The following is a 20,950-nucleotide window of genomic DNA, read 5'->3' as shown; positions in this document are numbered from 1 at the left end:
AAATTTGGACAGGTACACAAACGGGAGGGGTACAGAGGGATGTGGTCTGGAACAATAGTTTGGCAAAGACTAGATGGGCCAAAGGGCCTGGTTCTGGGCTATAGTGTTCTATCGTCCTCTAGGAGGGGTACTGGCTCTAATATTGGCAGCAGAAGAGAAGAAAGTGAGAAGGATTAGGATGAGGGTAGAAGACTGTATGAACTGTGAACAGTGAATAAGTTTTGATGAAAGGTTGGATGATGGAGTGTGAACGTTTGTCTCAAAGCTCTTAGAGCTGGTGAAATGCTCTTGTAATTACACCCCAGCCCCTCCTTACGCCCCCCCCCCCCACCCCACCCTGGCCCTGTCCTCACCCTCCTTCAAAGTGCAAGGTGTCTCACTGCAGCACAATGGAATCCTATTTAATGGGAATGTATTATTTGCATCTACTATGGAAATGTAGCATTGCCATTAGAGGCACCAGAACATTCTACTTAATGACAGCTTCAATCTAATTAAGTTTATGAATAGGAATTTTTGGTCTTTCCATGGCACTTTGGATACATTATATTGGCATTATTCACTTTTACTTCACAGTCATTTTGCAACTCGTGCAAAGGGAAGCTGTGGTCCAAAGTTCAACTGCACACCTTTGCAAATCAAATATAATTCAGTGTGAATCAGGTCCCTCAGCATTTGATGAATCTAAACAAGCTGATGAGAGATGGCAGCTCATAATTGCTTCCGCCATATATTTAAAAAATTCTTATTTATCACCTTCTCTGAATCCATATCCAATCCTAATTGACTGCAAATCATGTCGTCCCATTTCCCCAAGTTCACCCGCAACTTGAACTTGGGTGCTATTTCCCGGATATTATTAATTCAACATATACCTGTTTGTAAGAGAGCCACTGATAAGGCTGGTTAGGTTTGCGGTGACCCAGACAAGGTCCATTACCTGACAAGAGGAGAAACATTTCATTCTGTTGAATAGTGAAAAAGCATAAAAAAGCGCAATAGTCGTCGCATTCAGAGTTTTCGGAGGATCTTAATACCTGACACATGTAAACCTCTTTGGAAAGCTTCATAAAGTGTTCGGACATCATCGTAAAAGTAAGATATCACATCATCGTTCTTCAACACTGCATTTCTTCTTACAGTTTCATCTTTCTGCAAATAAAAAGAATTAAAATAAGCTTCCTTTCATGAAACATTATCATGTATCAGATATTAAAAATTTTTTTTAAAAATTAACTAGGAGCCCTCCCAGATCAGCTAACAGTGGGCTCTGATGAAACAAAACCCTACCACCTCTTAATCGTACAAATCTAGAAAATGTAATGGATGACTGGAAGACTAACTACAATTTTTAACAGTTTATATCTTCTAAGGAGGACCTCCATCAGCCAGCTCCCCACCATGACTACCATCCCCCCCACATCTCCATCGGGCACACAAAACTCAAAACGGTCAACCAGTTTACCTATCTCGGCTGCACCATTTCATTGGATGCAAGGATCGACAACGAGATAGACAACAGACTCGCCAAGGCAAATAGCGGCTTTGGAAGACTACACAAAAGAGTCTGGAAAAACAACCAACTGAAAAACCTCACAAAGATTAGCGTATACCCACACTCCTGTTCAGCTCCGAATCATGGGTCCTTTACCGGCATCACCTACGGTTCCTAGAACGCTTCCACCAGTGTTGTCTCCGCTCCATCCTCAACATTCATTAATCTTCATCTCCAACATCGAAGCACTCGAGATGGCAGAGGCTGACAGCATCGAATCCACGCTGCTGAAGATCAAACTGCGCTGGGTAGGTCACGTCTCCAGAATGGAGGACCATCGCCTTCCCAAGATCGTGTTATATGGCAAGCTCTCCACTGGCCACCGAGACAGAGGTGCACCAAAGAAGAGGTACAAGGACTGCCTAAAGAAATCTCTTGTTGCCTGGCACATTGACCACCGCCAGTGGGTTGATATCGCCTCAAACCATGCATCTTGGCGCCTCACAGTTCGGCGGGCAGCAACCTCCTTTGAAGAAGACTGCAGAGCCCACCTCACTGACAAAAGACAAAGGAGGAAAAATCCAACACCCAACCCCAACCCACCAATTTTCCCTTGCAACCGCTGCAACCGTGCCTGCCTGTCCCGCATCGGACTTGTCAGCCACAAACGAGCCTGCAGCTGACGTGGACTTTACCCCTCCATAAATCTTCGTCCGCGAAGCCAAGCCAAAGAAAAGAAAGATCTTCTAAGCATCCCAATGAGTTCAGAAAAGTTGTAAGAGTCTGCTGAAGTTAAAAACCTTCTGCCTGATGGAGATAAAATATTTCATACACAACCTTAACCAGAATAAATTCAATGTTGAGAGTGATAAGCCATTCCCCTTCCCCTCTGTATCCTCCTTAACTCCTTCACCTACCAGTGGAGGAAAAAGAACAAACCCACTGTATTAAAATATTAAAGTTAAGAAAAAAATCCTCAGCATAATACACAAATTCATCACTTAATGCGCATAACAAATTATATTAACCAAGATTGAATCCGTGTTATTAAGAAAAAGCACTCTCCGGGGTGGAGACATTAAAACTGACTTCAATAAGTAATATTTATGTATGGCTGAGAAGTTATTGGTAGGCAACACTTAACTCCTTAAACGCCCTTTTATCTGCACATGTCATATTTATCATGCAAGTTTTGTTCCACTCACCTTCGTTTGCACAGATTGCCTGGAGAGATCACATAATGGTTTGACAGGGTTAGACTTGGCTCTCAGCCAGTAAAGAATGGTACCAATCAAGATGAGAATTGGCACAGAAGAGGTCAGGAACAAGAAGACCATTGCTTAAGTTCTGTTGCAAAGTTGTAGCTGTAATACATGCATACAAAACAGTCACTCAATCATTTTACAATATCCACATTCTCACTTTATTTACCAATCTTGATTTGCAAGGAACCTAATTTTGTTTTCATCCAAACACAAAAATTTGGAAATCTTATGATGTTGTTCAGTTTTCATGATCTTCAAAGAGCATAAAAGTCGAGTGAAGCAGGATGAGTAACTTGTAAAAGTTACAAGTGTTCATTGAGCTGCCACCACTGAAAAAGTCCATGGATCTCTTGAGTATTTTGAACACCCCCCACTTCAAGCTCTGTAATTGATGAATGTTGGCATGTTGTGCATTCTAATAACTGGAACCATGATGTCATGATAGCAGATTGAAGTGTAGCTCAGAAAGATAATGGCTGAACAGACTTTTAACAGCCATTTGCCGAACCTACATGAGATTTTTTTTTTTTGAAACGTGCTCACTCATCATCTCTTTGTGCTAGCCATTAATTATTTCAATTTAAAGTCCCGAGGTTCAGTTAGCTGAATTTTATCCTAACATCTCCTCTAAATGTGATAAATGCATAACTGAGTAAGGTACTTTGTATCTATGTTTTGGCTCTATCAATTCTCTCTTTAATTTCCTGCAAGGGGTATTTTGCACCTTGTCGTTGGTTCTTAACGTTAACTTGACTCTTAGTCCTTTCATGGCTATTTTTGGAGTGAGTGGGGCCAATGGATTTGATACTAACCTTTTCACAATCCCCAGTAGTGTGTTTTGCTTCCCTTATCGCTAGAAAGGACATTTTGCTCAGATAGAAAGATGCTGTCCCTCTCAGTCACACTCAGTGGTTGTCGGATGTGATGGCATACCTGTCTCGAGAGAAAATTGAGTCTGCTGCTACTGAAGTGGAGCTTAATTTTCTTTCTCTTTGGGGTCCTTTTCTCAATTACTTTCAAAATTTGTAGATTAATTATTTCTGGTCTTTTTTTTCCATAACCTCTTAGTTATTATTACTCTTAGTGGTGGACTCCTTAACTTGGCCAGAAGCCCTCAAGCGGTGGAATTTGATTCTTAATTTAGGAATATATGGTTTTTTTCTCTCTTTCCTTTCCTATTTAATAACATGGATTCATATGTACCTTGTTCATTGAAATTTGATGCTTGCAACTTGACATTAATTTACATTAATATTCTTATTCCTACCTGTAATTGTAGCGTTATCGATTAACCACATTAGACTGTGAGTTGTGATTAAATCTTATGGCTTTAATCACCATAAGACATCAGCACAGCTCACATGTTGCTGGCCCAGTTCCAAGGCAGGTACTGAGGGAGGGGTGTGTACATAACAACCTTTATGGGGATTTCTGGGGGAAGAGTCACAGGTCCAGGGGAGGGCCAGCCCATGCAGTACATTTGTACAGACAGGGCTAATGCTATATATTGGTTCCACTGTTGTACCAATGTATCTTGCAATAAAAAGATTGAAAGATAAGGCTTAACCTCCTTTAAACATTCACTTTCCATAAAGTAGGACGTTTTCAGCAAGAACACTTACTATTTTTATCAACTTCCAGTGACAATTAACGGCAATGCCTTTCCCAGTTTTCCCCTCCCCTTAAAACATTTCCCTAAATTCCTTCCCCTTTGCATGTTTTTGTCCAATGGTCTAATTTGCACAAGAAGGTTTCTTTTTCCTCAACGAACACAATATTTCTGAAATAACCACTTGTGAGAGTGAGACAAGGGAAACGTGCCTGCCTGTCGTCACCTGCCTTCTGTCCGTAACTATGTACCTAATTGTCCTTATAGCATTAATTCCAACAATTGTTATCATAACACAGATAAGTATAAATAACCCATACACCAGGAATTTTTATTTTCTATTCAAATACAGTTGCACGGGGATGGGACGTGGGAATACGGGAAAACTAATGTTAATAAAATTGTTTGATCTGATTTGGCCTTCACGTATTGTGCTTCTTGAAATAAATACAAGATAAAATCCATCCTTAAGACATAGGCCAAGGATTAACTTGGACATGCTCAGTCTGCAAGGGCCCTCCGAATGATCGTGGCCCCACCCCTCCACACTTCCCATTGGCCGGGCTGGCACTGAGCTCGCTTTTCATTGGCTCGCTGCCCAGTGGATTGTCAGATGGCCGGTGCCATGCATCCGCTATCAGGCTATGCCGCAAGCGGTCTGGGCAGAGCAGAGGGTGGGTGAGGGGGGAGGCAGGGGGAGAAGGAGCAGCATGAGCCCCTGCGACACCTCCATTACCGTCACAGCTAGGAATGGGGCTGCCAATCAGCCCCGCAAAATGACAGCCCACCCTTAAATTGTGATTGTGCCAGCTAGGCAGAATAAATAGTTCCATGTGGACTAGAACAGCCAAAGTGCTTGCTTCTGTGCTGTGGTTCCACGGTTCTCCAGATCGCCTCGTTATTGATTTTGTAATATCGATAGAACACAAGTGTTTGCAAAAGGAAAATGATCCAAGATGGTAAATGTGTTAAAACCTTGAAAAGAATTTCAATGCTTAAAGAATAATATAATCGTAAAATAGATCATGACATATGAAACCTAATGAGAAATACTTTGTGCAATCACAATGTTTTATTTACTTACTTCAAATTCCTTTAATAAAGTCATCATTTCTAGTCATGTTTTTTCAAACATTTACAAAAACAATCTCTATTTAAACCTTGCCCTGATGTTCATATGGAGTGCCATTTCTCAGCAGTTAGATAAAAGATCTGCATTCTGATTGGCTAACTCATTCACCACAAAGGTAAACTTTTGAAATTTTGACAGAGCCAACAGCGGCAAATGTGCTGAGAGCAAACTCAAAATTCTGTCAACAAAATAAAACTAGATCCAAGTAAATCAAAACTTTGATTTTTAGCTCTTAAAATTGTGCCTAACTGATCGTCGGCTTGCGATAGCAGTTTTACTTAAAGGGTAATCAGTTACATGTATGTTATTTCAGTGGAGATGACCAGATATGTTATGTCATTGTTTAAGCTTCACCAATTGCAAAGCTCAGAGAACAAAATCTTGGTATTCTGTTGACAGAAGATTCAATTACTGGCATTGGCTTATTTTTATGAAACATTACAATGTGGCACAAAAGTCTAGAGTCAGTTAGAAATCTTCACTGATGCAAACCTTTCAAAGTAAAAATAAAGATACCTTCAAGATAAAAGTAGGAACTTTAAAAATCATTGCAATCCAGCAAGGAATATATTTCATCTGATGAGAATTTGTTCTACAGATTTTGATTGTGGACATAAATGGTGCACAACTAAATGGCCCTGACAAAGGGCTCAGACACGAAACGTTGGTTACCCTTGACTTCCTATAGATGCTGCCTGCTCTGCAGGGCTTCTCCGCGCTTTTGTGTATTACAAATTAAAAACGCAATGATTACATACTGTTAGAAAAAACATCTGAAAGCAACCCATGTTCCAGTCTAGTGTACTGATGTTACACCAAAGCAGACGTGAGAGATACATTTTAAAATTAAGGCTGTAAAGTAAAAGCAAACGCAATATTTACCAAGAACAAAAACCAATAGAACACATTTATTAAGAAATCAAAAAATTGTCTGCGAGCCGTGCATGGATATGTCTGATAGTGTTTTTACTAGACAGTATCTCAATTAATTTAGGTAATTACTTTGACAAAGAAGAACATCAAAATAAATAGTTTAATGTGGAGTTAGCAATTTTGGAGTTTTTATACAATTCTACCATTTGTATAATTTTTTTGTCATAAATCATTTGCTTGGTTTGCCAATTATATTCAGACAATACTATATTAATACAATGGAATCCAACTCTGATAATTATAGTCTTTTAATCTAAACATTGAACAATCGTAATTCTGTTTTCCCAAAACATCACACTAAGGCAAACGGGCATCAACATTTTGTTAACGTGACTCCTGATATTTGCCATTACAAAAAGATTTAAAACTTTACGGCTAGATTTTACATGTCAATACAATTTTATGAACTCAAAATCTCGGGCAAAGGATCTTAAAGTTAGAATTAGATTTGTTGGAACTGAAGGGCTACATTTAAAGAAAATATTTCCCTCAGCCCAGGAAAAAAACCCTTTGAATGCCACATATATGCAGTGCTGAGTTAAATCAAAACGAGAAGGAGCAGAAGAAAAAATATCCATACTTCTTATGACCATTGGACTAAAATGTCAGAATTCTGGGATTATTCGTAGAAGGTTAGCTATGCTACATTAAAATAACAGGAAGAAAGCAATTTTACGTACCTATTTAGTTGAACAGTTAATAACTGTGACTTGAAATAGAAGACAAACACTAGTCTGAGCCTCGTATCTTTATTGCTGGAGTTGTTTTGTGGCAGGTACTGTAAGCAATCATTTGGGTTTAAAATTTGTATACATATATAGACATACTGCTCACACAGCAATTGCTGAAGATCATTTCTTTCAGAGTGGAATTTCACTCCAGTAGTCGACTTTCAATTAAAAAGGCCACTGCACCCAGATAATCTTTGAACCTCTGCTGAGATGAGTTCAAAGGTTCAATTAGCTCAAACAAGGCTGATTGCAACATTATCTCAATCGGAAAGTTAATCTTAAGTGGTTTATTTACCTTTAACCTCTTTTAGCCAGGATGACTTTAGTACAGATCCACATGGGTAACTGGTGGGGCAGCACAAGGATCAGTACTCAGACATCAGCTATTTACAGTCTCTATCAATGGTTCAAGTGAGTAGAATGAGTGTAATGTTTCCATATTTGCTGACAATACAAATCCAGGTGTGGACATATTCTTAGAGGAAGACATTAAGATGCTGCAAAGCTGTACATAGCAATTCGAATATAATGCAGGGAAGTTTGAAATTGTCCACTTATCTAAGAAGAATGAAGTGTCAGTGAGGAACGATGAGTAAATATTGGCTTGCGGATATACTTCAGGACTCTTGGAAACAAATCAAAGGAAGTTACTCTGTAGATATAGCAACCAATTAGGAAGACCATTATTAGGTTAACTTTTATTGCAAACTTGTTGAAGTATAGGTTTGAAGAAATATTGCAATCCACAGGTTTGGTGAAGTTTTGATCAGCATCTCTAAGGCAGGATGTTTTTTCTTATGAAGGCAGTATAATGAGGATCTGCTAATACTATACTAAAATTAGATCAATTAGATTTTATGCTCGTTGAGGAGAAATTGCTGAGAATGGACTGTTTTAATTTAGAAGAATAAGCGATGATCTCATTGAAACATAAAACTCATTAAATATTTGATAGGGAAAATGTTGAGAAGATGCTCCCCCGATCTGCAGTTCCTATAACTGCAGGGCATTGTCATCTAGAATAAGCAAGCAAACGAGGAGAAATTTCTTGACTCATAAGTTTGAGAATCTTTGAAATTCTCCACCCTAGAGATTTTTGGATGGTTAATCAATAATACTCAGTTGTGGTATTTATATATATGTGTGTGTAGCGGTAGCTCCAGTCCTCCTAAAAGAACACACACAACCTGACGGGTTGAGCTCAGTGAGCAGACTAGTTTATTGCAGGCTGCTGACCTGTACTTATACTCCCAGTCCGGACCTGGCTGAGAACCGTGCTGGAGGGGGCTGACGTCGCTTGGATGTCACGTGATCCCCCAGCTTGGGGCTTCTGAGCCCCATACTGGGAGGAAGGGAACCCCCCCCCCCAATGGTGCCATTTTGGCTGGCTGCCCTGCCGCATGGCTTACAAGCGGGACCGGTTTGCCTGCCTAGTGGTGAGCCAGCACACAGCGCCCCCCAGAACCAGCACCAATGTCCTTTTTCGCCGGGTGGCCTCGCTACGACCATGGGCTCAGTGGGATCAAGGTGCGCTGGCTTCAGCCTGTCCACGGTAAACAGCTCCCGCCTACTGCCAATGTCCAGCGTGAACATGGAGCCGGAGCGCTGTACAACCCTGTTCGGCCCCTCGTACAGTCGCTGCAGAGGTGCTGTGGTCGGACCTGACTAAACAAAACGTACTCCGCGGAAAGCAGTTCGCCAGGAACGTAGACGGGTGGGTACCATGCCTGGGTGGCGGTGGGGATTCGAACAAGTCCAAGCATGCCTTGAGATGAGGAAGTAGTTCGTACAGCGACTGCTGGGGATTGTGAGGTGCGTTGATGAACTCACCAGTTAGTGCCAGCAGCGCATCGTAGACCAGCTCAGCAGATGACACCTGCAGATCTTCCTTGGTAGTGGAGCAGATGCCCAGGAGCACCCAAGGTAGTTCGTCCACCCAGTCGTGTATGGTGAGGCGGGCCATAAATATTGACTTAAGGTGGCAGTGCAGACGTTCGACCAGTTCCATTGGCCTGCGGGTGGTAGGCCGTGGTGCAATGTAGCTAGATCCCCAACCTGTTGGCGAGCTGTGAACAAGGCGCCCTGATTGCTGGTGAGGTGACCCGGGACACCGAACCGGGCGACCCAACCATGCAACAGTGCTCGGGAGCAGGAGTCGATGGAAGCGTCTGGCATCAGGATCGCCTCAGGCCAGCAAGTAGTGCGGTCCACTATCGTAAACAGGTAACAGTTCCCTGGGAAACAGGTAAGGGCCCGATGATGTCCATGAGAATGTGGCTGAACCATTCTTGAATGTGCTCGAACGCCTGCACGGGTGCCCTGGAGTGCCTGTGCCCCTTGGACGTCTGGCAATGAGTGCATGTTCTGGCCCAGCCCGCGATCTGCTTCCGCAGCGCATGCCATATGAACCGTTCTGCCACCATCCGGACCATGGACCTGATGGACGGATGTGAAAGGTTGTGGATGTGACGGAAGACCTACCTGCGCCACTTCTGCGGATCCACTGATTGTGCAGTGCCCATGGAGATATCGCACAGGATGGTACCTTCACCGCTTGGAGTCAGGAGGTCTCAGAACCGCAGGCCCGTGATGGGGGTCTTGAAGGTCCTCATCTTCTCATCAGATTCCTGGTCCCAGACGAGCTGATCGAAGTCGAGGCCGGGCATCAACGCGCAGATGGCCGGTTGTAAGAGTATATCGGCAACCGTATTGTCCTTCCCCACCTTGTGCCGAATGTCAGTGGTGAACTCCGACACGAAGAAGAGATGACACTGCTGGCGGGCCGACCAGGGATCCCTTACTATCACGAGCACCTGGGTGAGAGGTTTGTGGTCGGTGAAGATGGTAAGAGTCCTCCCCTCCAAAAAATAGCGGAAATGCCGCACTGCCAGGTACATGCCCAGTAACTCGCGGTCGAAGGCACTATACTTGCCTTCCTGTGGGTGAAGCAGGCGGCTGAAGAATGCCAGCAGCTTCCAATGTCCATTCACCTGCTGCTCCAGGATGGCACTGATGGCTGTGGCAAAGGCATCGACAGAGAGTGCCATGCAGGTCGATGTGTGGGTGGGCGAGCATGGGGGCCTTGAATGCGGTGAAGGCTTCTGGGTTCCAAGCAAGCATTTTGTGTTTGCCTGCGATGAGGGTGAATAATGGCTGTATGATACGCGCAGCTCCCGGGATGAAGCGGTTGTAAAAGTTGACCATACCCGCAAACACCTGCACCCCCTTGTGGGTGTCTGGGCGTGGGAACTCCCTGATGGCGGGAACCTTCATAGCAGCAGGCGTGGCTCCTTCGGCCATGATGATATGGACCAGGAACTGCATGGACTCTCTCCCGAACTGGCACTTGGCTGGGTTGATGGTAAGGCCGAAATCAGCCAGCCGGAAGCTAAAGACACGTAGGTGGGCCTTGTGTTGCACTTGGTCTTTTGCTGGCGATGAGGATGTCATGCAAATAAATAAAGACAAAATTCAAGTCCCTGCCCACAGAGTCCATGAGGCACTGGAAGGTCTGAGAGGCATTCTTGAACCCGAACGGCATACGCAGAAATTCAAACAAGCCAAAATGGGTGATGATGGCTGTCTTGGGTATGTCCTCAGGGTGCACCGGGATCTGGTGATATCCACGCACCAGGTCAACCTTGGAGAAAACCCTCGCACCATTGCAGGTTGGCCGTAAAGTCTTGGATGTGAGGGATGGGGTAACTGTTGCCTCTTTGAGCCGTTGATAGTCTCTGTAGGGACGCCAGCTGCCGGAGGCTTTCGGGACCAGGTGGGGCGGCGAGGCTCATGGGCTGTCAGACCGCTGAATGATCCCCAGTTCCAACAGGTGCCAAAACTCCTCCTTTGCCACCTGGAGCTTATCAGGCAGGAGCCGGTGTGCCTTGGCGTGAACCGGTGGGCCCTGGGTGGGGATGTGGTGGAACACCCTGTGACGCAGCGAGGCAGCAGAGAACTGTTGCTTGAGGAGTGTTGAGAACTCGTCCAGGATTCGCTGGAGCTAGTCTCTGGGCGTGCTGATCGTGGCCATCTGCGGTTGCTCTGAGTGGGAGGCGCCAGGCGCCTACCTCGAATGTCCACCAGAAGCCCGTGTGTGAGAAGGAAGTCTGCACCCAGGATGGCAGTCAGGAGGGACGAGATGGTGAACCTCCACGCGAAATTTCATTGGCCGATCTGGAAGTAGACTGTCTTGTCTCCGTACATCCGGATTGCTGTTGCGTTGGCCGCACGGAGGGGAGGTCCACGAGGTCGGTTCCTGGACTCAATGGCTGTGGCCGGGTTGTTGCTGATCTGGGCTCCCGTGTCAACAAAGAACCGCAGGCCACTGACTGAGTCCCGTAGGTTGAGGAGGCTGTGTCCTTGGCCAGCCGCCACAGCCATTAACAGCAGCCAGCCTGGTCGTTTCACAGCTATAGCGCTGATCCCAGGATCGCTCATGATGGGTTCAAAGACGTTTGAACCAGTCGGGGTCACCAAGTGTAGCGGCAGCTACACTGCTCCTGGAAGAACACATACAACCAGATGGGTTGAGCTCAGTGAGCAGACTAGTTTATTGCAGGCTGCTGGGCTGTACTTGTACTCCCAGCTCGAACCTGGCTGAGAACCATGCTGGAGGGCACTGACGTTGCCCAGGTGTCATGTGGTCCCCCAGTGAGGGCTTCTGAGCCCCGTGCTGGGAGGAAGGGAACACTATTTTGGCCGGCTGCCCCGCTGCTTGGCCGGTCCGCCTGCCTAGTGGTGAGCCGCCACATATATTCATCGCATCCTTTTGTCGCTTTTCACTTTTCCTTCTTCAAGACAGTAAATACAGTAAAAATCCCTGGTATTTGGCACTCCATCAATCAGAAACTCAACCGGCAGCAAAAAATGTCGAGGAAATACATAAATGGAGCTTTAAAGAAAAGTTTAAAATTGTAAAAGTAAATGTTCTCCGAAGCAACACACAGCCCCTTTGGAGCAAACGTTCAGACAGTGGAGTGCCCCGTTCGTGCCCCCCCCCCCCCCACCCACAGCACCTGTTTGAATAAAGTTGTATTTAAATAAAATGTCGGAACCAGGATGACCACTCGCCACTGGGCAACTCTTCCAAAGTATCTCCCTATTCCTGCCTGGTAAGAGTCTTTAATTTTATTAGTATATTATTAAGTATCTGAAAATGTTGCGGCTTTATCTATAAACTTAGGGGAAGGAGGGTTAATTATATGACAGCAGCACAGTTAGCGCAGCGCTATTTCAATGCTGTTACAGCGCCAGTGAATTCAAATGAAGGTGCACCAAGGCTTTGACTAGGACACTTGCATGGAGGTGAGTCAGGTTGTCAGCATGAGGGTAGGGGGCTAATTATGATGGCGGCAGGGTTAATGTGGTGGCTAGCATAATGCTAGCCAGTGGGCCAGGGGTTCGAATTTTTTAAGTTACGGGAATTAGCTGATTAAAGCGAACTTTACATAATTAAAGGCTACAATACTGATTTTCTTTTCCCCAAATCATTTGTCATTTTACACATCTTTTGTCTTTTAAATGGTATAGTCTTAATGTAGATGTCTGACTTAGGCATTGGAGTTGAGTCTCAGTCAACTGGAAAGTTTGCATATCTGACACCCATGTTAATGGGGATTTTACTGTATATGCCACATATTGTTCATTTACTGTACAATGTTTTAATATGCCCTGAGGTCATGAAAGATAAAAAATATAAATAAAGGTCTTCTTTCTCTGTACTGAATTACTTGAATCGGGGAAAAATAATGGTTGTGTGAAATTTTATCTAAGGACAACGTAGTGTTGGGCAACATTGCTCTTTGATATCTTGTTGCATCATTATCATGGGATATCTGAATGGACACTGAAGTATGAATCCATTCCACTGATAAAGCACAAAGAGATTGCTTTAAGTGAACCTTTGGAATTTAAAGAGCTTGTGGAATCATTCCAACAAATAAAGTCATGCACAGATCCCCAAATTTAATTATTAAAACTGATATCTGTTTAAACTATAAACCAGCATAGAAAAAAAATTAAAGACATCTATAAATTAAGTGTATCTGTACCCGAGATCAAACTATCGTCTTCCCCTTCCCTGATATTTCAGAGTGCCTCAAACTTCACAGTCATTGATTCTGAATCTGGATCTGCAGGAGTGCAGATGGAGAAAATAGAGTGTCCTATCTACAGGTTCCCACTTACTGCAGTACTGGTGCATGACCCAACTTTCATTCTTTCCCTTAATTAATAAGCTGATTTAAAATGGGCAAGACCGCTTTTGTTACTCACTTGATTTACTTGGTAGCTCCTCTTTCCGGTTGTGAAGTCACATTCTCGGACTCTCGCTGTCATTTCCTATTGTCCAAATGCACTTTGCTTCATTTTGTACACGTTTTCTAATGGACTACCCTTTGTTCGGCTTATTTTGCAATGACTGCAAACACTGAATGAAAGTTTGCTGTTAATTAGTTACTAACGATCCAAAAGTTTCTATTCACCAAAGCAAAATAAATCTAGACTCTTAACTTTGTTATCTTTACCGGATTACTGTAAGAGTAGGTAAGATAAAAAGGTTATAGGAGATCCCTTAAGTGCAAAGTGAAAGAGAACTTGTTAATGCAGGCAAAGGTCACAAAATAAAATGGCAATGTAAGTGCATGTAGAACCAAATGGCAGGAGGGGACTTAATTCATGGATCAAACTGTGGAATATTCACGTTTGGTTATTCAATGAATGGAAACTGGGGTGGGGGGGAACGTGGTGCTATCAATGAGGACTTCGGCCTCACTGTCAGTCAGTTCTTCTGGTAGTCTGCAGATGCCACTGCATCATGCTACAGGTAAGCACAAGCTGCAGATATGAGGCAGGTACAGATGGTTCTTAGTGCAACTATTATATTGCTACAATAAGATAGGTTGGCTTTGGTAACCAATGCACCACTCACTAAGGCTAGTAAAATCATTTAAATATAAAACTACACTGCTCACATATGAACTAATGCCTGCTGGAAGTTTGCTTTTTAAACAACAATATCCATTGTTATTATTGTTTGAGCTATTTTTGGATCATTCTGTTACTCATTCTACATTTTCTTTGGTCCATTTATTTTTATTGTTATTTAGTACCACAGGCTGCATTCCCAGCTTCAAACTTCTAACTCAGGTCAGCAACTTAGTCTGCAAGGATGAAATGGGCCAAAGGGCCTGTTTCTGGGCTGTTTCGCACTACGACTCTATGATATCTGCCACTCATGCTGTCCATCCTGAACAGAGAGAGGAGCTGGGAGGAAATTCCTTCAAGAGTTCAAATGGAAAGTGTTCCTTGGAAAAATAAATAACTGCAAGAATTTCTCACTGATTTTGTGCTCGAGTCCCAACTTTAGGACCTGCATTTACTTGTCCACACATTCCTTTCCAGTCATGCAAAGAGGATTTGTCTGTTACTTCTACCTCAGTGATAAATCTTCCATGTATCCATGATGGCAGCAGGAGTTGCCCTGGTAATAAGTTGGATCACAGGGTCAGCTGTTCTTCTAAGCGTGGACATTTAAATTTTTACCCCTGATTCTTCTCTTGAGCTTGATTGTAACTGCATTCTACCAAAGTGAGAGGAGTAGAAATGAAAGCACATAATCAGCAATGCAAAATGATCCATATAATCTTTTATTACGAAATCGCCCAGTCAACAAAAGTGAGCTCAGCTTAATTTTAAACTTTCTGTACAAATAAAAATAAAGAAATGGATGATTGCAGAATTGGTTAACTGAAATCATTTTAGTCTGCCCTGGATGGCGAGGGGTAGATTAATCAAAGACAGAAAGTTTATGCAGAAAAGGAGAGCTGGAGGATGACAAAAGGGGTCGGGGTGAAACTAAAAATTAAATTGTAAAGGCAAGAAGGGTGCACGAGACTCTATTCGTAAGCACACAATAAAAGGAAATCCCAAGGTTTAAAGGGAAATAGATCAAGGTGGTGAAATGTGGGAGAATACGAAGTATAAATGAATACTATTTAAAGACAATACCATAAAGGGTATGACTGTGCCTCAAGGCCAATTAACCCATCGCTGATGATTAATACACAAAAGTGCTGGAGAAACTCTGTAGGTCCTGCAGCGTCCAAAGGAGGCCAAGATATATAACTAATGTTTCGGGCCTGAGCCCTTTGTCAACATGTGCACAGAAAGGAAGCAAGTGGCTGAATAAAAAAGGTAATGGGGGGGGGGGAGAAGGGGCAGGGGAAGGAGCACAGATCAACAGCCAAGCAACCCTTCATGAACAGGAGGAGAAAGATGAGAATTGATCAGGGGAGGCAGTTGAATGCAGAACTAGAGGAAAGGAGGCAAGAGGGATAGGGAAAAAGAGGGGGGGGGAAAACAAGGGATGGAGAGCGAAAGGAAAGGAGGTGATAGGGAAAGAGAGAGGGGGGAAACAAGGGATGGGGAGTTAGAGGAAAGGAGGCAAGAGGGATAGTGAGTGGGAGGGGGGAGGGAGCCTAACAAAAATAGGTCAATGTTAATGCCCAGATGGAGTAAGAGGTGGGTTCAGTTGGGCAGCGCATGAAACCATGGACAGACACGTCGGCATGGCAATGGGGCGTGGAATTGAAATGGGTTGCCACTGGAAGATTCCTGCTATTACAGCGGACAGACCAAAGGTGCTCAATGAAGTGATTTGTTTCACTCCATCATATTGATTATGTCTCTGGAAGAACCTGTAACCAGTTAAGTCTCATTAAGTTGAACTTGATAACAGGAATGATCAGAGAAGCAGAGGAACAGACTGGACCAGGGGGAAATAACATTGTACCCAGGTGCACTTTCTGAAGCTTATTAGTTTTAACCTAAGCCAAACACTTAGATCAAAGTCATTGCATGAAAGTCAGGAAGTTTTGTTAATTAATGACAAAATCTGACCTGCCAAAGACACTTGAGGATTAATCCATGCCCTGGTGGATTATTATAAATACAAGTGATTCTGGTATTATCATTGCCTGTGATGCCCAACCAAACTAGTTTCATTATTCAATAGTTGGGAGATTATTCTTAAGCATTCCATATTTTATATCCTTACTGTGATCAGCACATAAAGATTATGTCCGCTGCACTTTTCTTTGTCCTTTTAATTTACTATTTTCTTTGTCCCAATAACTGCGTTGGGATTTCTAAATACTACTTAGGACTGCAGGTCCCCAGAAACATCTCCTTCCCCTTCAGTGCGTTGAGACTGGGATCTGCCATTCAGATTGCCATAGACAAAATAAATTCAGACCCCCTCCTCCTGCCGAATCACACGTTGGATTTTGTGTATGCCGACAGTGACTGCGACCCCAAGGTATCCCTCCGTGAGTTCGTATACCAAGTTCAGAAGTACAATATTTCTGCTCTCTTTGGGCCAGCTTGTCCAGATGTGTCAGAGGTAAGATCGGTTGCAGTGCATTTCATGTTTAGTAGTTAATAAATGATATTCTGTTAAATGTTGTCTCTTGAAAAATGAAGATAAATAAATATTATTTCATTGAAAGATTCACCAAATATCTTGTATTTCATCTTGTATTCGAGCAGGAAAATCAAATCTTAACTTTTTAATATTTTGATCAAATTGAAAATAAGAATTTTTAAAAGGGTGCTGCATTGGTGGCTCTTATTATCTTAATAAAGATGCTGAAATTGAAATGCCTTCCTTTGTCATGTGGCTGATGCAACATCCTGAACCTTGTAATTATTTGCTGATATGAAAGAAGGAATGAGGACCAGTTTAAAGAGGAGAGTTCTTCTGCAAATGACCAAAGAATGATTAGAGACTGTTTAACTAAAGAAGTACATCTGCAGGGAACGCTGCCGTCAGAGGCTAGCCAGCAATCATCCACCCCACCCAGCACACGCTCTGTTCTCGCTGCTGCCGTCAGGAAAGAGGTCTGGGTGCCACAAGACTCGCGCCACCAGGTCCATGAACAGCTGCACCCCCTCCACCACCAGACTCCTCCACGACAAATTCAATCAGGGGCTCGTTGCACTTCATTGATTTTCTTTCTTCTCTAATGCACAGTCAAGGAGAACATTTAAAGTAGTTAGAGAAATATCGGTAGATGAAGGAGCCGCACGGAATTGACCCATCATTGCAAAGGAACTAAATCATTTACTATTCTGTCTGAGCTTGACTTTTTTGATCAGTCCTTTAACCTTGCCTGGGATTTGCTGTTTAGATTACAGGCCTCCTTGCCTCTCAGTGGAATATCCCCATCTTTGGATTTGCTGGTCAGGCACTTGATGATCTCTATGTGTACGACACCTATGTGAATCTGCTGTCCTCACTGCAGAACATGAGAAATGTCCTCACTAAAACATTACACTTCTTTGGCTGGAAGAATGTTGCTCTGTTGGGGGGATCTGCTGAGCAATCTGCATGGGACATGACTGACCAGCTCTGGAAAATCATTGTGGAAGAGCTGGAAGCAAACTTCACCATTTTAGCTCAAGTCCGATATGACAGTGGCATCACGGCCCTTCACCGGGAGAAGCTCAAGAAAGTTGCCGTTTTAGCCAGAAGTAAGTGTTACTGATGATAAGAACCCGTACATTGTTAACCTGTTCTTCCTCCTGCTTTGAAATGATCAATCTCATCAAAGCCTTCTAAGATTTTTTAAAAAAAAACGATCTGCAACATGAGAGCACTCCTGAAATGCAAACATTTGAGACAATACCAATTGAAATGGCAGCACCAGAACCAAATTGCTGGAGGAGTTCAGCAGGGCAGGTAGAGGAAAATGGATTTGGGTTGAAAACCTGGTTCAGGACGAAGAAAAGAGATGGAAAAGAGGCAGAGAAGTAAGTGATAGGTGAAGAGTTTATTGTCATTTGTATTGTACACTGGTCATATACGTTGAAATTCATATTTGCTACAATTGAACAGATACTGCGTTAAAAAATTACAATAAATTAAAAAGATAATAAATACAAAAAGATGATAATATTTACATTTATCATTGTGCAAGCAAAAGGTGGCATTACAGTAGTGCAGACAGACAGAATATTTTGCCATCAGTCTAGTAACCAGAGGATCAAGAGCCTGATAGTTATCAGAAAGAAACCGAGAGGTGCTGGACTTCTTTCCGAAGATAGCAGCATGAGATTGTACCAGAAGGGGTCAGTAGGTGATAGGTGCAGCATGGTGGGGTGAAGAATGGTAGACTGATGAACCAGCTGGGATGGAGTTGGGAGATGGCAAGAGGTGGAAGCAGACAAAGGGGGGAAAAATGGAGGCAGAGAGAGGGAAGGGAGGGTGAAGGTAGATATAGCTGCTGAAGGAAGGAGATTAGTGGAGCCGTGGGTGGGAAGTGGTGGTGAGGTAGTCAGGGTGAGAATTAGGAAATTACAGAGGGGGTGGGAGCAGCAAGAGAGGGGCTCCCTTCAAAAAGAGTAGAGAAACTTCAAGGGAAGGTTGAGAACCACTGCTCTGGACCTAATTGTGACTGAAATATTTGGCTTGAGAAAAATTGTCATTGGCCCATTTCCTTTGGAGTTCTGAACTCATGCACATAATGAGTCGATTAGGTATATTTAAAACAGCAGTTTTCAAACTTTTTCTTTCCACCCACATACTACCTTAAGCAATCTCTTACTAATCACAGAGCATCTATGCCATAGGGAATACTTAAAGTGGTATGTGAGTGAAAAGAAAAAGGTTGAGAACTGCTGGATCAGATGTTTGTCATTTGAATGATATTCTTAAAAGCACTAATTTTTACTTGTAAGATTTCATCAGGTTCACCAATATCTTTTAGAGTAGGAAACCTTCATTCCTTACCCATCTAGCCTACATGTAACTCCAGACCTATTAAAGTGGTGAACTCATTAACCATCTCCTCAGTCCAAGAGCAATTAATAACGGACGACAAATGCCAGCATTTCCTGCAATGTTCCCATTCCACAAATAAAAGCAATTATATCTGCATAAACAGCCAGCGATAGTGACGTTACTGCTCCCTCCAGCGCAGTCTAAGAGGGAAAGTAGAAAAACAACTCTGGAATCATTAACATCTTTTGGCTGTTGGTCTGGGCTTCTCCCCCTTCCATCCTTCCCTCTTAATCTATTCTTTAATTAAGATGCCTGTCTTCTTTTCGTTTAGACCTTGAAGAAGGGCTCAGGCTCGAATCTTTGCCTCATATGGATGCTGCGTGACTGGCTGAGTTCCTCCAGCATTTCTGTGTGTTTTTATTGCACCCTTTTGTGTTTCACTCTGGAGCCATGCTGGCCTTTTGACTCCTGAGTTCATTCCAAGAAGAAGTCAGTCCACCAACAGTACAGGCCTCACATCATTTGTAGTTTAATCCAGCACAGAGTGGACACAGACTTTTAATGGATGCAAGTGATTTCTTCGGAATGTTCCTGCTCACACTCTGCTTGACAAATGAAAAGTTACACCCCCACTGTGGCATGTGCTCCATCAATGTGCACACAAGATGTCTGCTCCTTCTGAGCAGCAGTCTCAACTATTTCCACCCCAACGTTCTTGACCAGCCACCCATGAAGAATCAATGTTATCAGACTCCTTACTGATTCACCCAGCAATGTATCATTGACTCCACATGTGGATCTGCTTCCATCATTCCTCCCCACACCTCCCTCCTTCCATTCAGTCATGGATAACTGCCTTGGACTTCTCCACCTTAATGTGGATGATTGCATTGATGCCATGACCTTAATGGAAACATGGGTGATGGAAGCAGACATCCTTTTTAAAAGGTTTTATTGATTTTTATTTACAATAATAAAAGTTAAACAATACAATTACGGAGTGTGCTACAAGACCAGAAAAATGTTATAAAAATGATCACATGTACAAGTTCCAATCAGGATAATAAAATAGAACATAATTTTTAAAAAATCAAAACCCCTTCCCCTAAACAAGGTGAAGATTAACGTTCGTAAATCCAAATGGCACAATCTTAGAGAATGACAACACGATGCCAAGATTCCAGATCAACAGTAAATCTTAAGGTTATTGTAGTAGTCCACGAATGAGCCCCAAATCATTTGGAATTTAATATTTGAATCATTGATTGCACATCTAATTTAAACAAGGGATAATATCCCTTAGCCATTGTGCATGTGTTGGTGGGGTATTATCTTTCCATTTAATCAAAATTGCATGTCTGGCTATCAACGAAGTAAAAGATAAAATGTGGCATTGAAGTTAGTAACACCCTATCTTCTCGGAATGTTCCAAAAAGTGCAATTAAAGGCCTAGGTTCTAATTTTAAATTGAGAATCACTGCTAATGTTTGAAAAAACCTGATTCCAAAATTTTCTAAGCTAGGGCAGGTCCAGAACATATCAATTAAAGAAGCATAACCAGTTTTACATTTATCACATTGGGGATTTATGTCTGAATAAAAATGAGGCATTTTAATTTTAGACATATGTGCTCTGTGTACCACTTTGCATTGCAACAATGTTGTGCACAAAGGAATGTAGTGTTAATCAGTTTAAAAATAGAATTCCAAACTTCAGTGGACAGTGAAAGGTTCGAATCCTGCTCCCAGGCATGCTTGATTTTAATTAATGGGGCTTGTCTTAGACCAGCCAGTTTGTCATAAATAAGAGATGTCAAGCCATTATAGGTTATCAAATTGTAATAAAAGAATTAAGTTCTGTATATTGACTGCCCAGTAATAAAATCTGAAATTAGGAAATGCCAAACCAACATTCCTAATTTAGATAAAATGTTCATTTTTAATACAGTTAATGGGACCAATCATAGAAGTAGATACAAGTGACCATCTCGTTAAGAATAATTTAAT

At 42.7% G+C, this 20,950-nt stretch overlaps 3 protein-coding genes across 6 annotated transcripts in view; 2 read left to right on the top strand and 1 right to left on the bottom strand.

Annotated features, from left to right (window-relative positions):
- acsl5 (acyl-CoA synthetase long chain family member 5) overlaps positions 1-13,547 on the bottom strand; it is a 38,361-nt gene extending 24,814 nt beyond the window's left edge. The window contains exons 1-5 of one of the 3 annotated variants that reach the window (XM_069899890.1): positions 13,439-13,545; positions 7,115-7,212; positions 2,701-2,859; positions 1,038-1,152; positions 876-940 (exon numbers count right to left, since the gene is read on the bottom strand). In XM_069899890.1, the coding sequence (XP_069755991.1) occupies positions 876-940; positions 1,038-1,152; positions 2,701-2,832 (312 nt within the window). In that variant the 5' untranslated portion in view covers positions 2,833-2,859; positions 7,115-7,212; positions 13,439-13,545. Of the gene's footprint in view, positions 1-875; positions 941-1,037; positions 1,153-2,700; positions 2,860-7,114; positions 7,340-13,438 lie in introns of those variants that run through there. The other 2 variants (XM_069899891.1, XM_069899889.1) reach the window with 2 other exon arrangements.
- Positions 1-14,916, top strand: part of zdhhc6 (zinc finger DHHC-type palmitoyltransferase 6) — a 69,401-nt gene extending 54,485 nt beyond the window's left edge. Inside the window, exon 11 of one of the 2 annotated variants that reach the window (XR_011345345.1) lies at positions 14,272-14,916. Coding sequence is in view for 1 of the 2 variants with exons in the window: in XM_069899895.1 (XP_069755996.1) it covers positions 14,272-14,306 (35 nt within the window). In the remaining variant the exon portion in view is untranslated. The remainder of the gene's footprint in view (positions 1-14,271) is intronic. The other variant, XM_069899895.1, reaches the window with a different exon arrangement.
- A 785-nt stretch (positions 14,917-15,701) lies between these two features.
- The window catches only part of gucy2g (guanylate cyclase 2g), a 50,851-nt gene continuing 45,602 nt past the window's right edge, over positions 15,702-20,950 (top strand). The window contains exons 1-2 of the mRNA XM_069899908.1: positions 15,702-16,565; positions 17,353-17,695. Of these exons, the coding sequence (XP_069756009.1) occupies positions 16,242-16,565; positions 17,353-17,695 (667 nt within the window). The 5' untranslated portion in view covers positions 15,702-16,241. The remainder of the gene's footprint in view (positions 16,566-17,352; positions 17,696-20,950) is intronic.

The sequence above is a fragment of the Narcine bancroftii genome, chromosome 10 (genome assembly GCF_036971445.1).
Source record: "Narcine bancroftii isolate sNarBan1 chromosome 10, sNarBan1.hap1, whole genome shotgun sequence".
NCBI classification, from domain to species: Eukaryota; Metazoa; Chordata; class Chondrichthyes; order Torpediniformes; family Narcinidae; genus Narcine; species Narcine bancroftii.
This window is presented reverse-complemented; position numbering and strand designations above follow the sequence as displayed.